At 40.7% G+C, this 19,810-nt stretch overlaps 1 protein-coding gene across 2 annotated transcripts in view; it reads right to left on the bottom strand.

Moving 5' to 3' along the window:
* Positions 1 to 17,215, bottom strand: part of LOC103534432 (netrin-4-like) — a 42,037-nt gene extending 24,822 nt beyond the window's left edge. Inside the window, exons 1-2 of one of the 2 annotated variants that reach the window (XM_008500429.2) lie at positions 16,688 to 17,215; positions 10,720 to 11,261 (exon numbers count right to left, since the gene is read on the bottom strand). In XM_008500429.2, coding sequence (XP_008498651.2) covers positions 10,720 to 11,261; positions 16,688 to 16,754 — 609 coding nt within the window. In that variant the 5' untranslated portion in view covers positions 16,755 to 17,215. The remainder of the gene's footprint in view (positions 1 to 10,719; positions 11,262 to 16,687) is intronic. The other variant, XM_030458415.1, reaches the window with a different exon arrangement.
* Between the last annotated feature and the right edge of the window lie 2,595 nt (positions 17,216 to 19,810).

Below are 19,810 nucleotides of genomic sequence, written 5' to 3'. Positions count from 1 at the left end.
AGTTTGAGAGCTTGTTTCCTCTGGTTGAGCTTTTCCATCATGGCAGAGGGGTCTGCCCTCGGGATCCTTTGGCCCTGCTGTGTAAGTGGTGACAGTGTCGAACTCCATTAGCAGAGTGAAAGCTTTGTTTCCATAGGGATTCCCTCTTTCTCACTCTGTATTTGTTTTTTTCTATTTATTTCTTTCTAGTGAACTGACTAGTTTAAATACAGCATGGAAAATACTTTTGCTCCCTTTTGCTTGTAGGAGCCCATGATACAAGCCTGCAAGGTAATTCTGTCGTATGTTGATGGCACATGGGGAGACAATGACAAAATAGCTCAGGCCTTTCCATCCTAATGTGTACATTCTCCTGAAACCCTTTCTCCTTCTTCCCCATCTCCTGTGGACACCACAGAGGTAGGGTAGTTTCTCAGAATCCTGAGCACCTTGTCACATGCACATACACATCTCCTCCCACATGGTCACTGAATCCAAGACAAAGGCAGTGAACTGCACAGAACTGTTCTGCAGAGCCTGCTAAGATCAGAGATCTCAAAGCAGGGTTAAGAACAAACTACTAGGACATAAATGCTTAAAAGTCCTCGTGTTTTAAATTGGCATAAAACAGAGGAGCCAAGGGTAAAGTAGTCTGTTCAGTTACCAGTTTCCATAGGCTCTGCTCTCACAGTTGCCTTTCTTGTCTGTGGCTTCTCTGATACCATGCTTAGTAAAAATGATATTTCCTTTTTGGCAAGCTCTCCAGATCATACTTGACAGATCACTGGCTGACCACATAAATGTTATAGGAGCTTTGCTCCAGGACAAGATATCTGAAGAAAGGTAATCAATATGTCATCAGCTTCAGAAAGATCTGCACTGATCCTGCCAGTGACTTCCTTATACAAGGCTGGGCAAGAGGCTGAATCTTTCCATGTTCCAGAGCTCCCTGTTTCAAACAGCTATGGATCTTTGGAGACAGACCAAAAGGGTGCATGAGTTGAAGAACAAGAATTTTTATGGGGTGTTTCTGAGAGAAATAACTAGATAATTGCCAAAGTGTATCATTTTGCTGTATGTCTCTGGTATTAAACTTCCGCTTGATGACAGCAGTCTTGCATTGTGCAATGTGAACTATGAGGGAAATCTTGCGTGTTGCGCTGCACTATTAGAAACTTATTTTTATGCAGTATGATAATTTAAAGAGGTGGTTTCATGTTTTGGGGTCTTCAGTCAATTATCCATCCTTCCCAAGTCTTAATTGGCATCCAGATAGCACCGACTTCTTTAGGCAAAAGAGCAGCTGTTGGGTGTTCTTTTCTCAGCATAGGGCCATTTGCTTTAACGAAGCTGTATTGTGTTTTCTCCTTTCCTTGACAGATTGGAAAAAGGTTGGGTTCCCTGTGGGTTTATTGTTTTGCGAATAATTTAATTTCTGGCCTTGCTTCACTTGAGGGGAGCTACTCAGGCATTTTTCATATCCTATTAGAACTCTGAACATTATTTGTGAGTAGAGATGTTAATAGCTTGGATGTCCCTTAGGGATTGTGGCATCCTTTTAAGCAAAAACAGTATTCCATTCCAATTGAAGTACAAGAGTTTGCTTGTATGATTAATTCATGACACATTTCTGTCTGGAATAAGCTCAGTGGTGAGGCTGGATTTGTTTGTCCTTATCTCTCCCAAGGCAAGAATTGTTAAGTGTTAAAGATCTGATTTGGGTAACATAGCACTGGTGAAGTCTTTTGGGAGAAGCATTTATATGTTCTCCTTGGATTCAACAGCTACTATTAAATTAGCCTTCCTCAGCTTTGTAAAACTCCAAGATACTGGGGACTTATTTAAACAAAGACATTTTGTATTTTCAATCAAAGCAATTATGCTGTGCCAATATAAGTAGGATTAGGTAAACTGCTATTTGCACAATGGTTACACAGTTTTGTTTAGTATTTGAACCAGTTTAGCAGAATTATTTCATATATGTATAAAAATGGAAAACGAAATCTGCTTCTGTCTTTTGTTCTGGAGAACAAATTCTGCTTGAAATATTTGTTTATTAAAACCCTTGAACACAAGGAACAGTATAATGTAAATACCATATCTTGACTAATTTTTAACATTTGATTGAATGTTTTTCCTCACATTAAAGTGCCAGTCCTTAGATCTTCCTTTACATACATGTTGCTCTACTGTCAAGAGCAATATGTTACAAACCATAAGTTATATTTGTTAGTCCCCCATGTGTACTGATTCAAATAATTATAGAGTGACATGAATTTTTAAATAGATCTGATATCTTACTTTATGTACGCTGAATAATTTTTCTGTAAATGCATAGTTTACCTAAAACCAACCAACCAACCAACCAAAAAAACCAACAAACAACACCACTAAACTTTCTTTTGTACTAAAAATACATAATTATATTTTAGGTAAATACATTTGGGTTTGTGGGTCCCTATGAAAAAATAAATCCTTAATGAGGAAGCAGATGGGTTCTGGTCGTATATATGGGTTGATAATTCTATATTACACAGGGATATATTTTATATCTGTAAAAAAAGAAGAGATGTCACTGTGACCAAAATATAGATTTGGGAATGTGACTATTTCTTCAAAGCCCCAGCACAATTGTTAGATATAATGTTCAGCAAGTAACTTACTCTTTATGCTGTTCTGGATTGCCAGTGAATTCAGTAGGAGCAGAAGTCTGTTTATGTGCTAAATGCCCTTTTTTAAAGTGAAATATAGGTATTCAAGTACTTCATGGAATGGGGGGAAAATAATAAATTTTTATTGGTAAAATTCTCTTAGAATCCCTAGAGATGGGTGTTCAATGCACTCAATTTTAATAATAGGTAAAAGATAAGAGTTTGGCCTTCTCAACCATTTCTGCATAAATGTTTTTAAGATTTCCTGAAGTCATGAGACATGGGAAGAAACACTTCGTCTTTTCACGGTGCTATCTGTTCTTTTTTTTCTTTTTAGTACAGAAAGTTTGTGTTTCTGAAGTCTATGAAGCAGATTCCTTCTCTACAGATAGATGTTTGGCTTCTGCCTTTTGCAGAAAGGCAGAAATAGGATTTCTTTCTCATTTCCCAGAGATATTGTACAAATTTGCAGTTTTCCAGTATATTAAGGTACAAGACATGAAGAGAGTGTAATGAAAAAGAAGTGTGTTCTCATAATTAAGATGCAAGCTCTGAAAAGAGTTTCCCATGATGTTCACTGCAAATCTTTTCTCATCTAATTTAATCTCTATCTGGTAGAGATCTGGTAGCTCTGTGGAAGCTCTGTTCTTTTTTTCTGTAACAGACTACTCTGAAATCTCTCAGTCATTTCTTTAAACATCAGTGTACAGCTTTTTTGATAGTAGCATGTGCAAAGTTGCAGAAGAAAATCTGATGGTAGTTAAGTCTGCTAAGAAATCTTATAGAAATCACCTTAGAAATCTTTCTGCTTCCATTAAACTGTGTGGAAGTTGAAGGTATTCAGCACTGCTATGGTCTCAACCCTTTGTGGAAATACATCCTAGATCCTGAGTTTCCCTTATAATCAGAAGCTGACACTAGAGCTGAATGCTGAGTAGGACATTCATGCTTATCTGCATATCTGCTATCAAGCGCATATTTGTCATTCTCATTTTCACAAGTCCATCAGCTGTGCCTCAAAAAGATGGTCTCTACTCTGTCCTCTCGTGACCTTTCTAAGAGCAAGGAAGTTTGAAGAGCGCCGTATAAGTGTGCAAAGCTAAAATAGGTAAGCTACTGTTAAAGGATTGGCTTTGCTGTACACAAGTTGGCACAGCTTCACGGGGGGCGATGCTTTATCGCCAGTCAAGAGGTCATCTTCATTCCAGAGACAGTGTCTCAGATTTTTGATTTCTTGCCATATGTTTTGCTTCTCCATTCTTGATGCAGATAATTCTGTTTTCTTAACTTGATCTTCCAGCCAGCATTAGTCAGAAATGATGTGGACACAACAAAGGTTCCCCCTTGTAAGCTTATAGCCTAAGGTCAAGGAATATGAGTCATAAATGGAGGGCATTGCCAATGCATGGCCTCCTACAAAAGAAGATCCTTGTGCAGAACAAGAATTTAATATTACAAATCATCCTTAAGCTACGTTGATCACGTTGCACACAATCAGGTTAATGAGATCAGAAATGCCTGTGTGCTTATACTAGGCCCATCAGAAGGAAGCTGCAATAAAAACTCTCATCAGTCCTAAATCCTCTTCATTAAGAGATTTTCATGTGAGTTGATTTTGTTCTTAAAGGAATAGTAAACACAAGAATTTTTTCTACCCAGTGGCAAATATCCCTTGATTTATTTGATGGACCCCTTGACTAAAATGAACTCTTCCATCTTGTGGTACAGTAGTCTTTTCTAAGAGGCAGTCTTTTTCCTGTTTTGAAATACTGTTCAGAGAACAAAGAAAGTCCAGCTATTCTCTTAGCTATTAGAAGGACCATTCTGACAGTTTGGGGGATAGTGGTTTTTAGTCAAGATCCATCCTTTTTCTGTCCTCCCTGTGAAGAAAATTTAGAAGCCAGTGTAGAACAGGATAGATTGTTAAATAAATAACTGTCTGATTTTTAAAATTTCTCTGATCTGGGTAAACTTAGCTGCTACCAAGACAGTATTATACTGAATGCATCCTGTATTTTCCAAACAATCTTAGGTTAGATATTAGAAAGAATTTCTTCACGGAGAGGGTGATTAGGCTATGGAATGGACTGCCCGGTGAGGTGGTAGATTCTCCGTCCCTGGAGACATTTAAAAAAAGACTGGATGTGGCACTCAGTGCCATGGTCTAGCAACTGCTCCGGTGGGTCAAGGGTTGGACTAGATGATCTCTGAGGTCCCTTCCAACCTGGCTAATTCTATGATTCTATGAAACCAGAGAGGGTCAATGTCCCTTCAGTTTGCATTTGCTTTGAGGTTATTCCAGTAACCCAGTCAGTGTGGCATTAATATTAATATGTAGGCATTGCTGCCAATATGATGATGGGGAAAGAGTACACATCTGAAGTTAGAAGCAGGCAAATCTGAAGAGTTTTATGGACTTTTTCTCTTCCACAAAAAAAAAAAAAAAAAAGAAAAAAGAAAAAAAAAGTCTTCTGTAGGTTCAGGCTATCCACAGATGTAAATCTATGTCTGTGTAAAAGGGCAAGGATAATGGGGACAAGCAGTATGTTCTATCAAGCCAGATATTGTAGTTGAAGTGCAAAATCTGTCTATTGGGCACAAAACCCTTCAATCTGGATACAGGGAATGGATAAAATTCCACACATCACCACCTTACATGGGGCTGTGAGAACATTTTGCACATTCCCACAACGTGCTTTGCTTTTTTCATTACAAGGAATGACATTTGCTCTGAAATGGCAAAGGGTGGCATAAAGAGTTCCGTGATGCAGACAGCCTGTCTGGGAAGTGGATTGAGAACCAGGAGACTCATTTCATTCTCCCTGCTGAATTGTCAGGAGAAGTTAAAACAACCCATCACTGTCAGTGTCAACCAATGTCAACCAAGTCATTTAGTCATGAGGGAGCATCCATTTCTTGTAAGTGGAGCCATTCTTATGCCTACGTCTTGGCTGAAATCTTAGACATGGACAGACTTAGCTGAGTCTGTAGTCTTCCCATGACACTGTTGTGTGTCCACACACCAACTGTAGAGCAAACAATTCAGTGTTTTGCTGGAGTCTGAAAATTATGACAATGCTTCTCTAACACTCATAGCATCTAGACAAGATTTTTTTCACATTTGAGACTTGAAAAAAAATGTCATGGCTGCAACTGCATGGCTTCAAACAAGAGAAACAAAAATATTTAACTATCTGCTCCTTTATATGTTCAGGAAATGTAGAAGCAATTCTTAAAAAAAACACAAAACAAAACCAAAAACCTACTGTGACTTTCTGGCTGGTTTATAAGATTCCGTGTCTCTGAAATGGCTCAGAACAAATCAGGTCAGAGTAGGACACTGGGTGACCTCCTAAAGTTCACTTGCCAGGGATGGGAATGCTGGGCTGGTCTCATGTCAGTTCACATTCCCTTCAGAGACAAATCCTTGAGCCCCTTAATTCTTCCTCCAGGGAAGCAGGACCTGGCAGTGCTATCTGCTTGTTTACACTGCTGGTGTTAACTGCTTCCTCTCAACTTGCCTCTGCATTTTATCTCCTCTACAGTTCAAGTTAAAAGAAATGCTGAGCAGACGGCCCTAGTCATAACATTTGGGCACTTACCTTCACTAGTGACTAATCCCTCCTGGAATTTCCAGCTGGAAGTTGAATAACCCAAGCACCATGCAACTTAGAGAGGCCAGGCTTGCTGACTGTGGGACAATTCATTGCAGTACAAGACCTGCCCGTGAATCTTAGCTACTAGGAATTCAACCTTGTGATGTGCTGAGCATGGTTCTATATTAAGTCAGCCTACTGCTAAATGAGATCAGTCCTAAGAAGCCACTGAAGCCTCAGTGGTGATCTCTTGAATTATTGATGTTGCCACTTAATGAGGTGTACGTGTGTCTGTAATATCTGCTTTTGTTTATCAAAAGGTTTGGCATGAACACAGTAAAAGAAAAGCCTGAGGAAAGACAGCAAAAATTTAGGTCTTTGGAACATCCAATCCACACAGAGCCCTGTCCCTGGACCGGGTTGGTGCCTGTGTGCAAGTGGTCCCCTCTGCAATAACTTGCTGAGGGAGTCCCTGTAGATGGAGAAGTGCTTGAGAAGCCTTTAGTGTCGTTGTATAGGAAAAGGCCTTCTATAGGGCTGTGGCTAACTGTGGCTTCTGCCAGAATAACCTGGTGGCTTTTGAAGAAGAGAGAACTGCATGCATCCCATCACACCATCTCTTGATCTGGCATTCACAGAGTCTGGTTAGATGAGTGATTAAAAGTCTTTTAGCCACAAAGAGAGACCACTCATCTTTGACAAAAGGCACTGCTGGGGACTTCTGTCCCTAAAGAGGTCACCACAGGATCCAAAATGGAGAATGAACAGGTCTTCTGCACAAGGCACACTTAACATGTTGCCATAGAAACCAGTTACTTAATTCAGGCATACACAATTCTTCAAGCCCCCAGTGAATTCCACTAATGGGTTTATTATATCACACTTCATTGGTGTCATCTGTCACACAGACACTCACATAAATGAACCAGCCTTTGATTCAAAGCTCCTTTCCTCTAGCTAGACCCAACAGGGGAAGGGTGTCTTTCCCCTATTGCAGGGGAAGTCAGTGTTCTATAAGCAGGTCAGTGTTCTACCCTGCTTTGCATGCTAATGTCTTTCTTTCATGCAAATATCATCTTCGATGGAGGAGAACATTTGTTTTCATTTCCTGATATTCCAGTTTATTACAAATGTGCTTTTAATCTCTCAGATCCTTGAGTGCATGTGCTGTCAGGATGCAGGTTGAAATATTCCCTGTTTCCCCCATATGATGTTTGAACTTTTAAGTAACACTAATGTCTGATGCAACATTGTGGTAATTTCTCCTTTTGTTTGGGCCAGAGTTTTGATTTACATTAACTGACTTCAAGAATTATTTTAGGCTCCATTACTATATAGTAGAAAGTTTTTAAATTTGAAAATGAGATGGATGGACAAGTAGCTAAAAAAGATCTCAGCTGATGCATAAGACTTCATACAGGCATTGTCTGTATCTGCACTTAGAGTAGATAAACAGACCTTAAAAAGGTGGGATTGGTTTTGGTTCATGATGTTATGTTGGAGGCTGGCAGACTGAAGCTGATGAGTGCAGCAGTAATTACTACTCTCCCTTAAGAACAGTATAAAGACTGGAAGAAGAAGCAAAAATATTAAATTATTTCCCATTTATTATATAATTTCTTAGTGACAGAAGTCAACAGTCAAAACAAAGGGTACTGAACCAGACATTAAGGCATGCTAGTAGAGCATTTTCACTGCAAAGTGTTTACGAGCTTAGAAGGCTAGATCTTGATTTTGTGGTGCTTCATATGAAGAAAATGGTGTGTAGGCAATTGGCAGTGAATAAATTGGTCTGCCTCCTAGACCAGAAAACATGAGGACAGCAAGTTTATTGGCAGAAGAACTAAGATGGGTGACCAAGGATTTCAAATAGATAGATTCTAGCTGCAGAACTACTCTGGGTCTGATCAGGAGTTAGGGACTGAGTAAACGCTGGAGTGAAAGAGAACTGCAAAAGAGACATTAGGAAGTCATCTTCTTTCATTTCTACAGGACTTGATCCCCAATGCATGACACTTTCTGTCTCAGCTCTACTATATCTGAGATTCAATGGAAACGTGTGACCCTGTCAGAGGTGAAAGATAAGAGATAATCTGTGAGAGAGAAGGGATACATCTCAACAAAGTGATGCAATATATTCTGTTGTGAGATTGTTACAGAAGTCACCCAAATGTCTTTTGTTTTTATTCTAGTCTCCTAAAACTTTCTCTTTTGCCAAGTTTCCCATCATGTTCCCAGGAAAAGCCTGGGAAGTGGTCTTGGAAGATTATCAGAGTGTGTTGACTTATGGAGATCCATGGGAGTTTATCAATGCTCTACCTCCTTCTCCTTTCACACTGACATTCTCAATTCTGGAAGCCAGTTAACCTAAAATCTTGTTTCATGATGTGTCCCATGTGAGTTTTAAACTTAAATGTTCTTAGAAGGCATCTCTTTTTGTTGTTGTTAGTTGGTTTGGTTTTCTTTTTTTCATTCCTTTTGTGCTCTGTTGTAAAGGGATTTTTATCTCTTCTCCAAGTGAATAGCACAATGCTCAAGAAAAAACGGTAAGGAGTGGAACCCCCTCAGCAGATAAAACTGGTATTTATCTCAGAGCATTAATTAACATTTAAGTGGAAACAGTTTTGATCATTTCAGAAATGTTGTCAGCTTGTGATGTCAGCTCCTCAGCCATCCAAGGCTTAGCCAGGATCAGTAATTGGATAAGTAGTAATTGGATAAGTCAAGAGTGGAGGTGAAAAAGAAGAAGAAAGCAATACAGAAAGTAGCTGTGGAGATTTAATCCTCCTCCTTCCAAATCAGTTGTAAATCAGTGCTTCTGGGGATATCCTGGTGACATTTGTGACGTCTTTAAAATAAGGTGTAAAATTGCAGTTCTAAGATGTGTGGGCAAAGCTCCTGTGAGACTTGTAGTTAAGAGTAGCAGTGTCAGTCAGGCAAATCTGATCAGGTATCACTTTAAATAACTATACTCTGCCTTCCTTTATTTTCATTCACAAAAGAATCTGCTGTGTCACATTGCTGACCTAAAAAGCCTGATGCTTTTGCAGCCTTCCCATCGTGGCATTTCATGGACTGATTAAGAGCTCTCTGTAGTCCAGAACTTCAGAATCCTCTTGGGTTTATGTGCTGTGAAACAGTATTTGTCTTGTTGTCTGTTAAGTTGCCATACAGATTCCTATGTCTTCCTTTAAAGCTTCAGCTCTCCAGCCCATGGAGAAAGTGACCTCTCCATGCATTCAATTCATGTAACAGCTCATGGAATTATTTGGGATCTGCAGGTGTATAACTTGCAAATATATCTATTCTTACTATTGCTATTGTTTTCTAAAAGCTGCTAGCACAGTGTATATTGATTAAGCAGACACATACTCATTTCAGTGTAGCTGTTGCCCAAGCTGACAGAATCATTTTGACACTAGTAATCACAAAGGCTTGTGTTGGATGAATGTTTCATTAATTGATTCTCTGACATCCACTTCTTAGATTTGTTGTAGCAGCAACACATGGACTTCATGATATTCCCTAAGGTTTAGTAAGCACTAAAACCAGGAGAGTGCAGGGCAACAGGGGACACTGTAATACAGAAGGAATAGTGTTTTGCATTTAAGTTCAAGGCATTTGTCTCAGACCCTGTATTCTGTTCCTTAATCAAGCAGAATTGTCCTGTTTTACCATGAAATGTTTTACCTTTCTGTGCTTCTCTTTCCACATCTGTGAAATGGCAATAAGGCTCTTATTTGTGTGCTAAAGATCATTAAATGGATCTTGCAAAGTACTTCCAGATTTCTTATTGGAAGGCACACAAGAGTAGAAAGTTGTATTAGTTGCCTAGGATCTGTATTGACGTGGCAAATTGTAATCTCTATATATTGAATGCATTTGCATTTACTAACATAACTGTATCACAACAACTGACCAGCAGACTACCTGCTCCAGGAACAAGTTTAACAGTCAGATGATCTGCTCTAGATTTCTAATACGTAGAGATGTTTCCCAGCCTGGTGCACAAAGATGAACTCAGTCTCTCCTTACTGCTGTTTCCCTGTCCCAGGCATAGTACACCAGTTCCTTTCTTCTCAAGTGCATCAAGTCCAACCACATAGTACCTTTTATATAGAGAAGAAGAAGAAAGACCAGACCATGCAGCTCATCATCCTAAAGCAAAAAAAGTTTGGATATATCACTCTACAAATGTGTATTTCCCTACAACTACTTTGTCAGATTTCTAGTTCAGTTGTTGGCACCTGCAAGGTAAAACTAGCAAGGTCAATCCTATCCTGTGGAACCCTCATAGAAGAAATGTGCTAGAGCATTTCCATATCTTCAATGACACATGATTTCTCTTCTTGTTTCCCTTTATTTTCTTAACACAAACCCTTGGGGAGGGGCTACCTTTCTTGATTTATCTCTTTGAGCACATACGCTCTGCTTTTCAGCTAGTCTTCAGCTCTTTGACATTAAACTTAGATCAAACCTCAGTTATTGCTTACCTCTCCTCTGGTGCAGGGCACTGCATCTGAATACCTGGAAGTGCACATGGAGGCCTCCTCAATGAGATCATCCTGGAGCCCAAAAGTCGCTGTGCAGTTGGCAGAGAAATACTTGTAGGGCCTCCAAGTCTGCCCATAGTCCTGAGATCTTTCCAACACCATGGCAGCTGGGCGAGGTGACTTGAACACAACAATGACATGGGTCAGGTAGAATTCTGTTTCAAAGTCCAGTCTGATTTCTTCCCTATGTACTCCTTGGGCAGACTGCCACCAGGAGTTGGGGTTTGCAAAGAAGTCGTCTGTCATGTCAGCAGGGAGATGGGAGTTGTCAGGCTGGTTGGCATTGCATTTGGTGCAACGAGGCTGCCCACAGACGTGGGAGACCTGATGCAGGAGATTCTGGCCTGGGTAGAAGCAGTACAGCTCTGTACTGTTCTGGCCACACGTGGTCAGGGTGACTGGTGTCCTCCCTCTTGCAAGGTTTCCCACAGGAGGGTTGCAGGAACGGCCATGGCAGCGCAAGGCTCGTAGCCTTGTGGGATCTGAGAAAGACAGGCAAAAGAAACACAGCTGAGTAGAATTGCTCAAATAGTTCTCAGACTGTGATATAGGTGACCATGCAAATATTTGAAGTCCTCATTTGGGGACTAGCATACAACAGGACTTCTAAGGAGAACTACTTTGTCTTTTCACACCAAGTTTGGGGTGAGATTCTCAATAAATCTTTGTTTTCTGTGTCTAGCTCCTGAGGTATTTAGAAAACGTATGCTTATCATACTTAACTTTGATTTGTGTTAAAAGCACAGTTGCCTTGGTCTGTTGCATTTTATGTCTAACCACAGAAATCTGGTGTTTTCTTACTTTCATTCAAGTAACACTGTGTATCTGAGGACTGAATCTATTCAATGCATTTATTTTCACTGTCAGCAGAACACAAAGTCAAACTGTTCTGTACACTGTAGATACATTAAGAAAAGAGAATTCCTGCCCAGCAAATTGCAGACACTACTTACACATATGAACACATATAGAACGCATGGATGTCTGTAATTATGCACTCCTGGCATAATTTTGAGAGGTGTTGAGATTCTACTGCTCCTAGTGAGTTCAGCTGGAGCTGCTAATACTTAGCAGAGATGAAAATCAAGTCTTTCTTTTGTTTCAGTACCTTAACATGACAGTCAGTGTCTATACTCTGCAAAATTTGCAAATACTGGCAAATTTTTTGTATCTTCAAGATATATATATCAGATATTTATTTCTAAAGTCAGAAAAGGTAGGGGTACCCATAAGGCTTTAAGATTGTTTGGGAATCACTAGTGTCTTGTAACATCGGAGTTAAAGGGCTCATTCCAAAGCCTTATTAATATACTGGAGAAAATTGCTTTTTTTAATGGCTTACATGTCCTTTTTGCAACCTAACAGTCTAGAATGAGTTAATGTCTGACCTTGCAAGGTCATAAATCTAATCCAAGAGGTCACAAGTCAGATGACTGCATGGAAGTCCTACAGGAAATGACCTTTCCAATGAAACATAGGATGACCATAAACCCTGAGTAGTCTAAGGGCAGTTCAAAGGTCTTCTATTTGTTCAACATTCTAGGTCAAATTTTAAAATCCCTACATGGTTTATATTCAGCCTTTCATCGGGCAAAATTAGTTTTAAAATCAAATCAGGTCAAAGAAGCAATTCTAATTCAGCCTTATAAAAATACTCAAAATGTAAATTTAGTTGGATGAAATTGATGCCACTCTCTCCAAAAGGAATATTTAAGGTGAAAAAATGTGTCCAGCATGCACAGTTTTGCCTCTGAGCTGCTTCTGTCCTTGGTTCCTTGGTGACATTTCTTCATAGACCAGAAGAGAAAGGTCAGAGATGGACATTGCTTGGAATTTTGCTTCCCAGGATTAGTGCACACAAAGACCTTGCTGTATGTCCACTGAATCCCACTGGCCAATGCATGTGTCATTTTAGCTTACATGCAGCATAAAGTAGCATAAACTTCATATAATAAGGAAACAGATAATCCAAAAATCCTCTTGGCTACTTTTAAAAAGAGGTGCAAGCCACTTTCAGAAGAACTTGGACTTGAAAGTGTGTGTTGTCTTACAGACATTGTAAACAGCAGACTCCAAGAAAAAGCAGGTGTCTGGAGACACAGTTGGTTTCCTCCTGGTAGAAGTTTTCTTCCACCAGTGGCTTTAATGAGCTGGCCAAGATTGGTTTTAGTATCCCAAAGAAGTCCTGGGAGACTGGCAGAGGTTAGAGGGCAGCAGTGCCTGAATCACATGTGCACCCAATAGTCCTTGGATGAAAGAAATAAAAGCTGTTCCTCCTCAGTCCCACCACCTCTCCCTGTGCCAGCAGAGGGATGAATTTTCATGAGAGGAGTTGAAGACAGCAGCTGGAGAGGAAAGGGGATGTCTGGATCTGTCATTTCTATTCTTTGCTCCCCAACTTCGAATGAGAAGGTGATTCTTAGCACTATTGGAGATCCTCCATGAAGTTCTCACACCATCCTTACTACTTGATGACCATTTCAATGTATTTTCTTTCTAATTATGAATTTGTTATTCCATCTGAGCCTATTACAGTTACAAGGGAACACCAAGGACTCCAGAGATTTAATCTGGAAAGTTCCTTGAAACTTCTCTGAGTCTTTTTGTCCTGTAGAAGGACTCAGGTCTCTACAAGAGTTGTTTACAGCTTCCTTCTTTTTGCAAAGCATCTGAAACTGCAAATTTTTTTATGCTCTGTAGGGTGAGTTTCACTTAGTCACAAAAAATTAATGAAATAAAGATAAGCCTACTCTTGCTGGTCAGCAAAAACATAATGAGCTACAACTTCATGCCACAAGAATGTCCTTTTAAGTGGCATTTAGATTCATGTTCATGTCCAAGCACTTTGGTAGAAATTACTGGAAATAAGGAAAGCACAGCAGTTTCAATGTTTAAAGTAGATTGGATGTTAACTGGTTTTGCTCAGTGCTGCAGAAAGGTGTCAGCTTTGCCTTCAGAGAATGTAAGTGGTACCAGTCTTACAACTGAGCTTTGAACAAACATTAGCTCTAATTAAGGGTCAGGTTACTTGCATTTGATTAAAAATGGACCCATGTTACAAATGCTATTGGATTATGGATAAATATACCATATAATTAAAAGAAAGTCCATCTCTATTGATGGATCACACCACGTAAGGAAATAGAGGAAATAGGATGCTGGACATCTAAATTTAAGGAGTTATATAGGGGAAGCTTTGCAGACAAGAATATTAGAAAGTAAAAGAGGAAGTATTTTTTAAAGGGCATTACTCATAAATGGGCTCTTAGTCTTGCATTGAGTTTTTCAGCTGTTTTTATCTGGATCTGGACAAGGAAGAACACCATGGTTGTCCTCCTGAACAACAGTCACAAGAAGGTTTGTCAGCTTTGCCTGCTAATGCAGCAACATCAATAAACAGTTCCTGTCTGAACTGCTGTGTCATTGGGAAAATAGGAGAAGAACAAAGTGCAAATTAGCAGAAGGGAGTTTTAGAAAAGGAGAGAGGTTGGAAAACAAAATTTGCAGTCGATTAAAAGCCTTGCTTTTAAAGAAATCAATTAACAGAACATTGCTTGGCCACAAGGACAACGCAGCCAATCCATCACTCTCTGATTCTCTGGAAATAAGATGAGATGTTGAATCTGGACAGCCAGAGGGGGACCACTGCAGAAGAGAAGCAGTGGCCAGGCAAACAAACAACAAATCCCAACTGCCAGGAGGACTCACTGAATAATTCATGAAGAACTGAGCAATCTGATTGTGCATGAGTACTGCATGCTAGTTGATGAGCTTTTACTCCACGGAGGAAGTCTTGGCTCCACCAATGTTATGACTGATTTATTTGTTAGCTTTTGGATACCTCAGAGCTGTGCCACAAAGTTTCAGGTCATTGACACATGCCCAGCATATGCTATAACAAGGGTGTTATCCAGTGATCAGGGAATCACACAGTTCAAGGGAGGTCATCCTCCCTTTGTTCCTGAGGTGCCATTTCAACCAAAAATGTCTTACTTCAGAGCCTTGTCATGCAACAAAACATTGTAGACATTAACTAAAAAAAGGTTCAATTCAAGGTTTTTTGTTCACCCTCCACTGGATACCTGACGAAAGAAAGGTCATATGGCAACTCAGTCAAAGCCTGCTGATGTGACTGGAAAGATGCCTACTATTTTCTGAATTATTTGAATTGATATTTTTATTTCTTTTCCATATGCAAATTTATGATTTTGTGTGTTCATGTCCCCTACAGTGAGATAGGAGAAGAAATATCACAGTCCTGAGCAACACTAAAACCTTTGGACATCTTCCTCTATGTTTTTAATGGAGCAATTGCAGTGTGTATGTCTGCCTGGGTTGGTTTCACTTGTTCTATATCTGTTTGACTTTTTTCTCAATAACTCAAAACTTTAAAATGCTCTTTTAAAACTAACCACCCTGAGGACATGAGTTGCTCAAGTTGTTATGAATCAGACCTAGATCTTTACCTCTCAATGCTGGTTACAGCAGAAGTGCTGTATCACCTTTTGGTTTGTCTGGAGCCAACACAGAATAAGTTTGTCAAGCCATTTATGACTAACGTGATGTATTTCTGCACTAAAATAGCCCTGATAAGTGTAGCTAAAGAGCCAGCCTTCATAAATACCCCAAAGGTGAAGTTCTGAATATGCTATGAAACCAGAGCATGGTTACTACTTGATGACCATTTCAAAGTACTTTCTTTCTAATTATGAACTCCTTATTCCATGACCTGAGGCATGGACAGAAGAATAACATCCTAGGTCTGGGCAATATTCCATTGTGGTTGCAGTCTGCCTCCTCATATCCTTCCTGGAACAAATGTGGGAATAATCTGAGATGAAGCCACCTGATCTGCCTGTGGCTTCACTGAAGCTTGCAGGGTAGCTGAACACTTCTATCTCTGAAATCACTGCAGGTAGAGTGTTGTTCCTGTCCTAGTACTCAGAGCACACAAGTGAAATTTAAACCCCTTGCATGCTTTCCTGTGCAGAGAGAGAGATCCCAAGTCAGTATTAAAATAAAAATTCACAGAGGATGTATTGTTGTTTTGTCAACACTTATCTTCCTTTTTCTGACCTGACGTGGATAATCAATCTCTTTAAACCTTAAATAGTTTAAGGTTTACCCTAACCCTATGTATTAAACCACAGCAAGAAGAAAAGAATCTAATGCTTTGTTTCCTTTCCCTTAAGGAATTTTTCTCCATCATAGTCCAAGTATTTTTAGGACCCTATGTAAATACCATCACAGCTGTATCATTCCTATATATGCTTATTTGTACAACCACACACACACACACAACTTATCAACTCTTTCTGTACTAATCCATTTTCTCTCTAATACTACTTTTATCTTGTCCACTGTATGCTAACCATTACCACAGTGAATACACTGAATGAATGGACTGCCTTGGATAAAGAGTATTTCCTAAACAGCATCTCTGATTCTTAATGATGCAAAATGAAATTAACAATAATTCAGACTTCTACAGTGATGCTGCTCAAGGATGTTGTCATTTCACTCTTGTCCTGCCTAGGAAGGCAGTGTTTCATCACAAAACAAATATTTCTGTGCATCTGTCTTTCTTTCTCTCTTACTTTTCTTTCATTTACAACAATAATACACTTTTCTATTTATTTAGGGATGTTTCTATTTATTTAAGGATGTATGAAACTGTACATCCTATTGTAAGTCTTTGGAAGGAGACTGAGCTATAGACCTGTGTATTGCAGGGAATAAGAAGCATCTATAGTCAGTGACCAACCCAGGTTACTTATAAAAATCCAGTCTAAAATAAAGATTTTGTCATACATTTTTCAACAAACAGACATTATTTCTATCTCCTTTACCCTTGCTTAACTTAAGATAAACTGTTTAATGAATGTCAAAATTGATTTATTTTGCTTACCTGCTTCCCCATGCCCAGATATAAAATATTCCAAGAACACAATCAGCATTATGCCTTTATGCTGCATGGCTGTCAGTAAAATATCTGTCCTCAGTGAAGCAAAAAAGAGTTGCTGCAGTAATCTACAGGTTTGGTTCTTGCATGGCTTTTCTGTATTTTCTTTCTTTCTTTCTGCTCACCTTCCTCTCAGTGTAAGGGGGTCAAGGCTGCTGCCTTATTCTTCTTGCTCTCGTTTGCATCCAGAGGTGTTTTTGGATGTTGTTTTGTTTTGTTTTGTTTGGGTTTGCTGTTTGCTTTTTTTTTTTTTTTTTTTTTTTTTTCCAGGGCTCGGATGCCTTCTGGGTGTCACCCGTACATTGCTTCCAATAAATAAATAAATAAATAACAAGGATTTTCTGTGTCTTTACCCCTCTCCATGCAGCGAGCAGGGGACGTTCACATCCCTGACGCAGCCCCTCGGATACACACACACCATCGGGGGCTGTTGCGACGCCGAGAGCTCTCTTCGGTCCGGTCCTTCGCGATTGTTCGGATGCTATTTCGAAACTTTCATTTCTGCTCCTTGTTTTTGGTAGAGCTTCTTTTTGGCTTTGCCTGCGTTCCCACTGGCCACCTTCCCAATCCCCCTCCCCCCCTCCGCCTCGCTCCCCGCACTTCCCGCAGCCGCTGCAAACCGGGGGAGCCCGAACCCTGCTTTGTTAGGAGGGCTGCCCCGGTACCTTCCTTCCCTGTGCTCCCTGCAGCATAGGTTCATAAGAAGAACAGAGCTGGCGTTTCTCCCTGAAAGATGATGAGAAGCAAGTGCTTTCTTGGCTCTTCCCTCTTTTTTCTTTTTTTTTTTTTTTTTTCCTTTTTCTTTTTTTCTTTTATTTTTTTTTTCCTTTCTTGTAGATTTTGGGCCTTATTTTATTTCCCTCCTCCCTCCGCTGTCACGGAAGCCACTTTTTCCCCACCTCCAGAGGATTTGCTTCACACAGCGAGCGCCAGGGGATATGAGTAAAAAACAAACCCAGCGCCAGCTCTCCGGTGCCGGTGTCTGGGAAATCCCTTTGCCGGCTCCGCGGCTGGACGGCAGCCCCCGACACCGACCGAGGGGTTCCGTGCCCGGGGAGGGGCGGGAGGGACAGGCGAGGGCAGGGGCTGCTGTGCCCGGGGTAGGGGTGCAGTGCCCAGCGCCCAGGCGTGGGGGGGTAGGAAACGGGAGGGGGCTACAGAGGATCCTTCCTCCCTCCTGCTATACCAAGGTTTAGGGCTGGGGGTTTCCGTCCCTCCCGAGGGCTGGGTTGTTGTATTTGAGTTTTGTCTCTGCCTCCCTCTCAGCCTCTAGCACATCTCTCAGTCCTAACTGGGCAGTTTTCCTCTCCGCTTCTGTCTGGCTGCGAAGAGGATTATTATGACATGTGATCTTCTTCCTGTTCTTTATATGTGGCTATTTTTATTTTTTTTTTTAGGATGGAAGAGGATGGGTCTGCGTCGGTTCCGCACCTCCTCGTCGTCCTTGTTGCACTCAGATTCAAGCGTTGTTTATCCTCATCTCCAGGAGCCGGTGCGTGTGTGCGCTTGTGTGTCTGTGTTTTTAGATGTGTGCGTGTTTACATGTGTGTGCTTTTGCGCAGGGCAGCGGTAGCCTGCGCAGCCCGCCCGCTGCCTGCTGTCCCTGCTGTCCCTGCTGTCCCTTCTGTCCCTGCTGTCGTCCCTGTAGCACCCTCTGCCAGCCCGCCCGGCACATGACATCTGCCCTGCAGCGGGCACTGACCGGCGCCCCGGGGACACAGCCCCTGCCCAGGCACCCAGAAGGCATCCCCAGGACGGGAAGAAGCGGGGTGGCTTCGGGGTTTGGTTTAGGCACGGCTCACACGTTGTACAAACGGGCACATGCACCATCACAATCACAGAAAAGAAGTTCTCACCAAGAAATAACTGTTTAATATTAATAATAGAAAAAATAACAGCTTCACCACTCTCTTGAAGCAGTTTCTACTGATCTGTATCAATTATCATATCTGCAAAGCTTGCTTTTGAAAAGGAAAAACTACCTTAACAAAACCAAACCCAAAACCAAACAAACCCAAGCCAAAACAAAACCAGCCCCATATCCATGTGACAGCACACCCTGCTCCAAGTTTGCTGAAGCCTCTCTCTAACTGCAGGGTACATGCAGTCAGTCCAAGAAATACAGGAGTAGTAAGAATAAATGCTTTGAAGATGATGGACACATCACAGAAATTCACTGTAAACAAAAGAATTAAGCTGTCATTTTAAGAACTCTACACTATGTATTTGCTAAGATATCTTTTCAGGAAACAGAAGTTTAAATTTTCATGGGCAGGAATAAAAAATCTCAACTGTGAACAAAAGAAGTAAGTTGTGCCTGAACTTGTCCATAATCACAGACATGAGTTGGGGCAAACCAGGCAGTGAGGGGATTTGTGGCTTCCCAGAGATGCTGGGGTTTCTCCTCTGGCACCACTGCCAATCTTGCCAACACTGGGCATGGTCCCCAAGTTGATTTTCTCAGACAACTCCAGTACAAAGCTCACAGGGACCCAGGGAAGCTCCAGTACGTAGCGATCAGGGGGTGAAAGTGCTCAGCCCCCAAAATAATTTTAATTCAGGAGGTGAGTTCCTCCTGCCCAAATTAATTCTTTCTTTCTTCACATTTCACAGTGACAGAATGCCATTAACTTCTGCTGAACATCATGGAGGGAAGCCTGTCCAATAGGAACCAAATGTGGATGAGGTTGTTCTTGTGCTCATGTGTGTACAGGATCAGACTTTAGAAGGATTTGGAGAATGTGGATCATGAAGAGAAGAATATGGAGACATTTCCCTTTGGAGTGTTCATGTGAGGCAGGGTTATTTAGCTAGGTTTTGGGGTAGAATTTTCTGAATTTACCCTTTTCTTCATTTTTTTGGTATGGTTTTAATAAGAAAACCAAATAGAAAATTTAAAAACATGGACGGTTTTTACTTTCCTTTTCGTCTTTGCCTTTTGTTTGAAATAGTGAAAATACTGGATAATTACAAAACAAAATTCTGCCATAAATGACAGTTAGCATCCTTCAGAGGGTTTGGCTCTGCTGTGCACTAAGCTCCCCTGGGATCTTCTGAGTTCTTTCAACT

This window comes from Calypte anna, chromosome 12, assembly GCF_003957555.1.
Source record: "Calypte anna isolate BGI_N300 chromosome 12, bCalAnn1_v1.p, whole genome shotgun sequence".
Lineage (NCBI taxonomy): Eukaryota > Metazoa > Chordata > Aves > Apodiformes > Trochilidae > Calypte > Calypte anna.
Note: the sequence above shows the minus strand (reverse complement) of the source record. Positions and strands in the feature narration are given on the sequence as shown.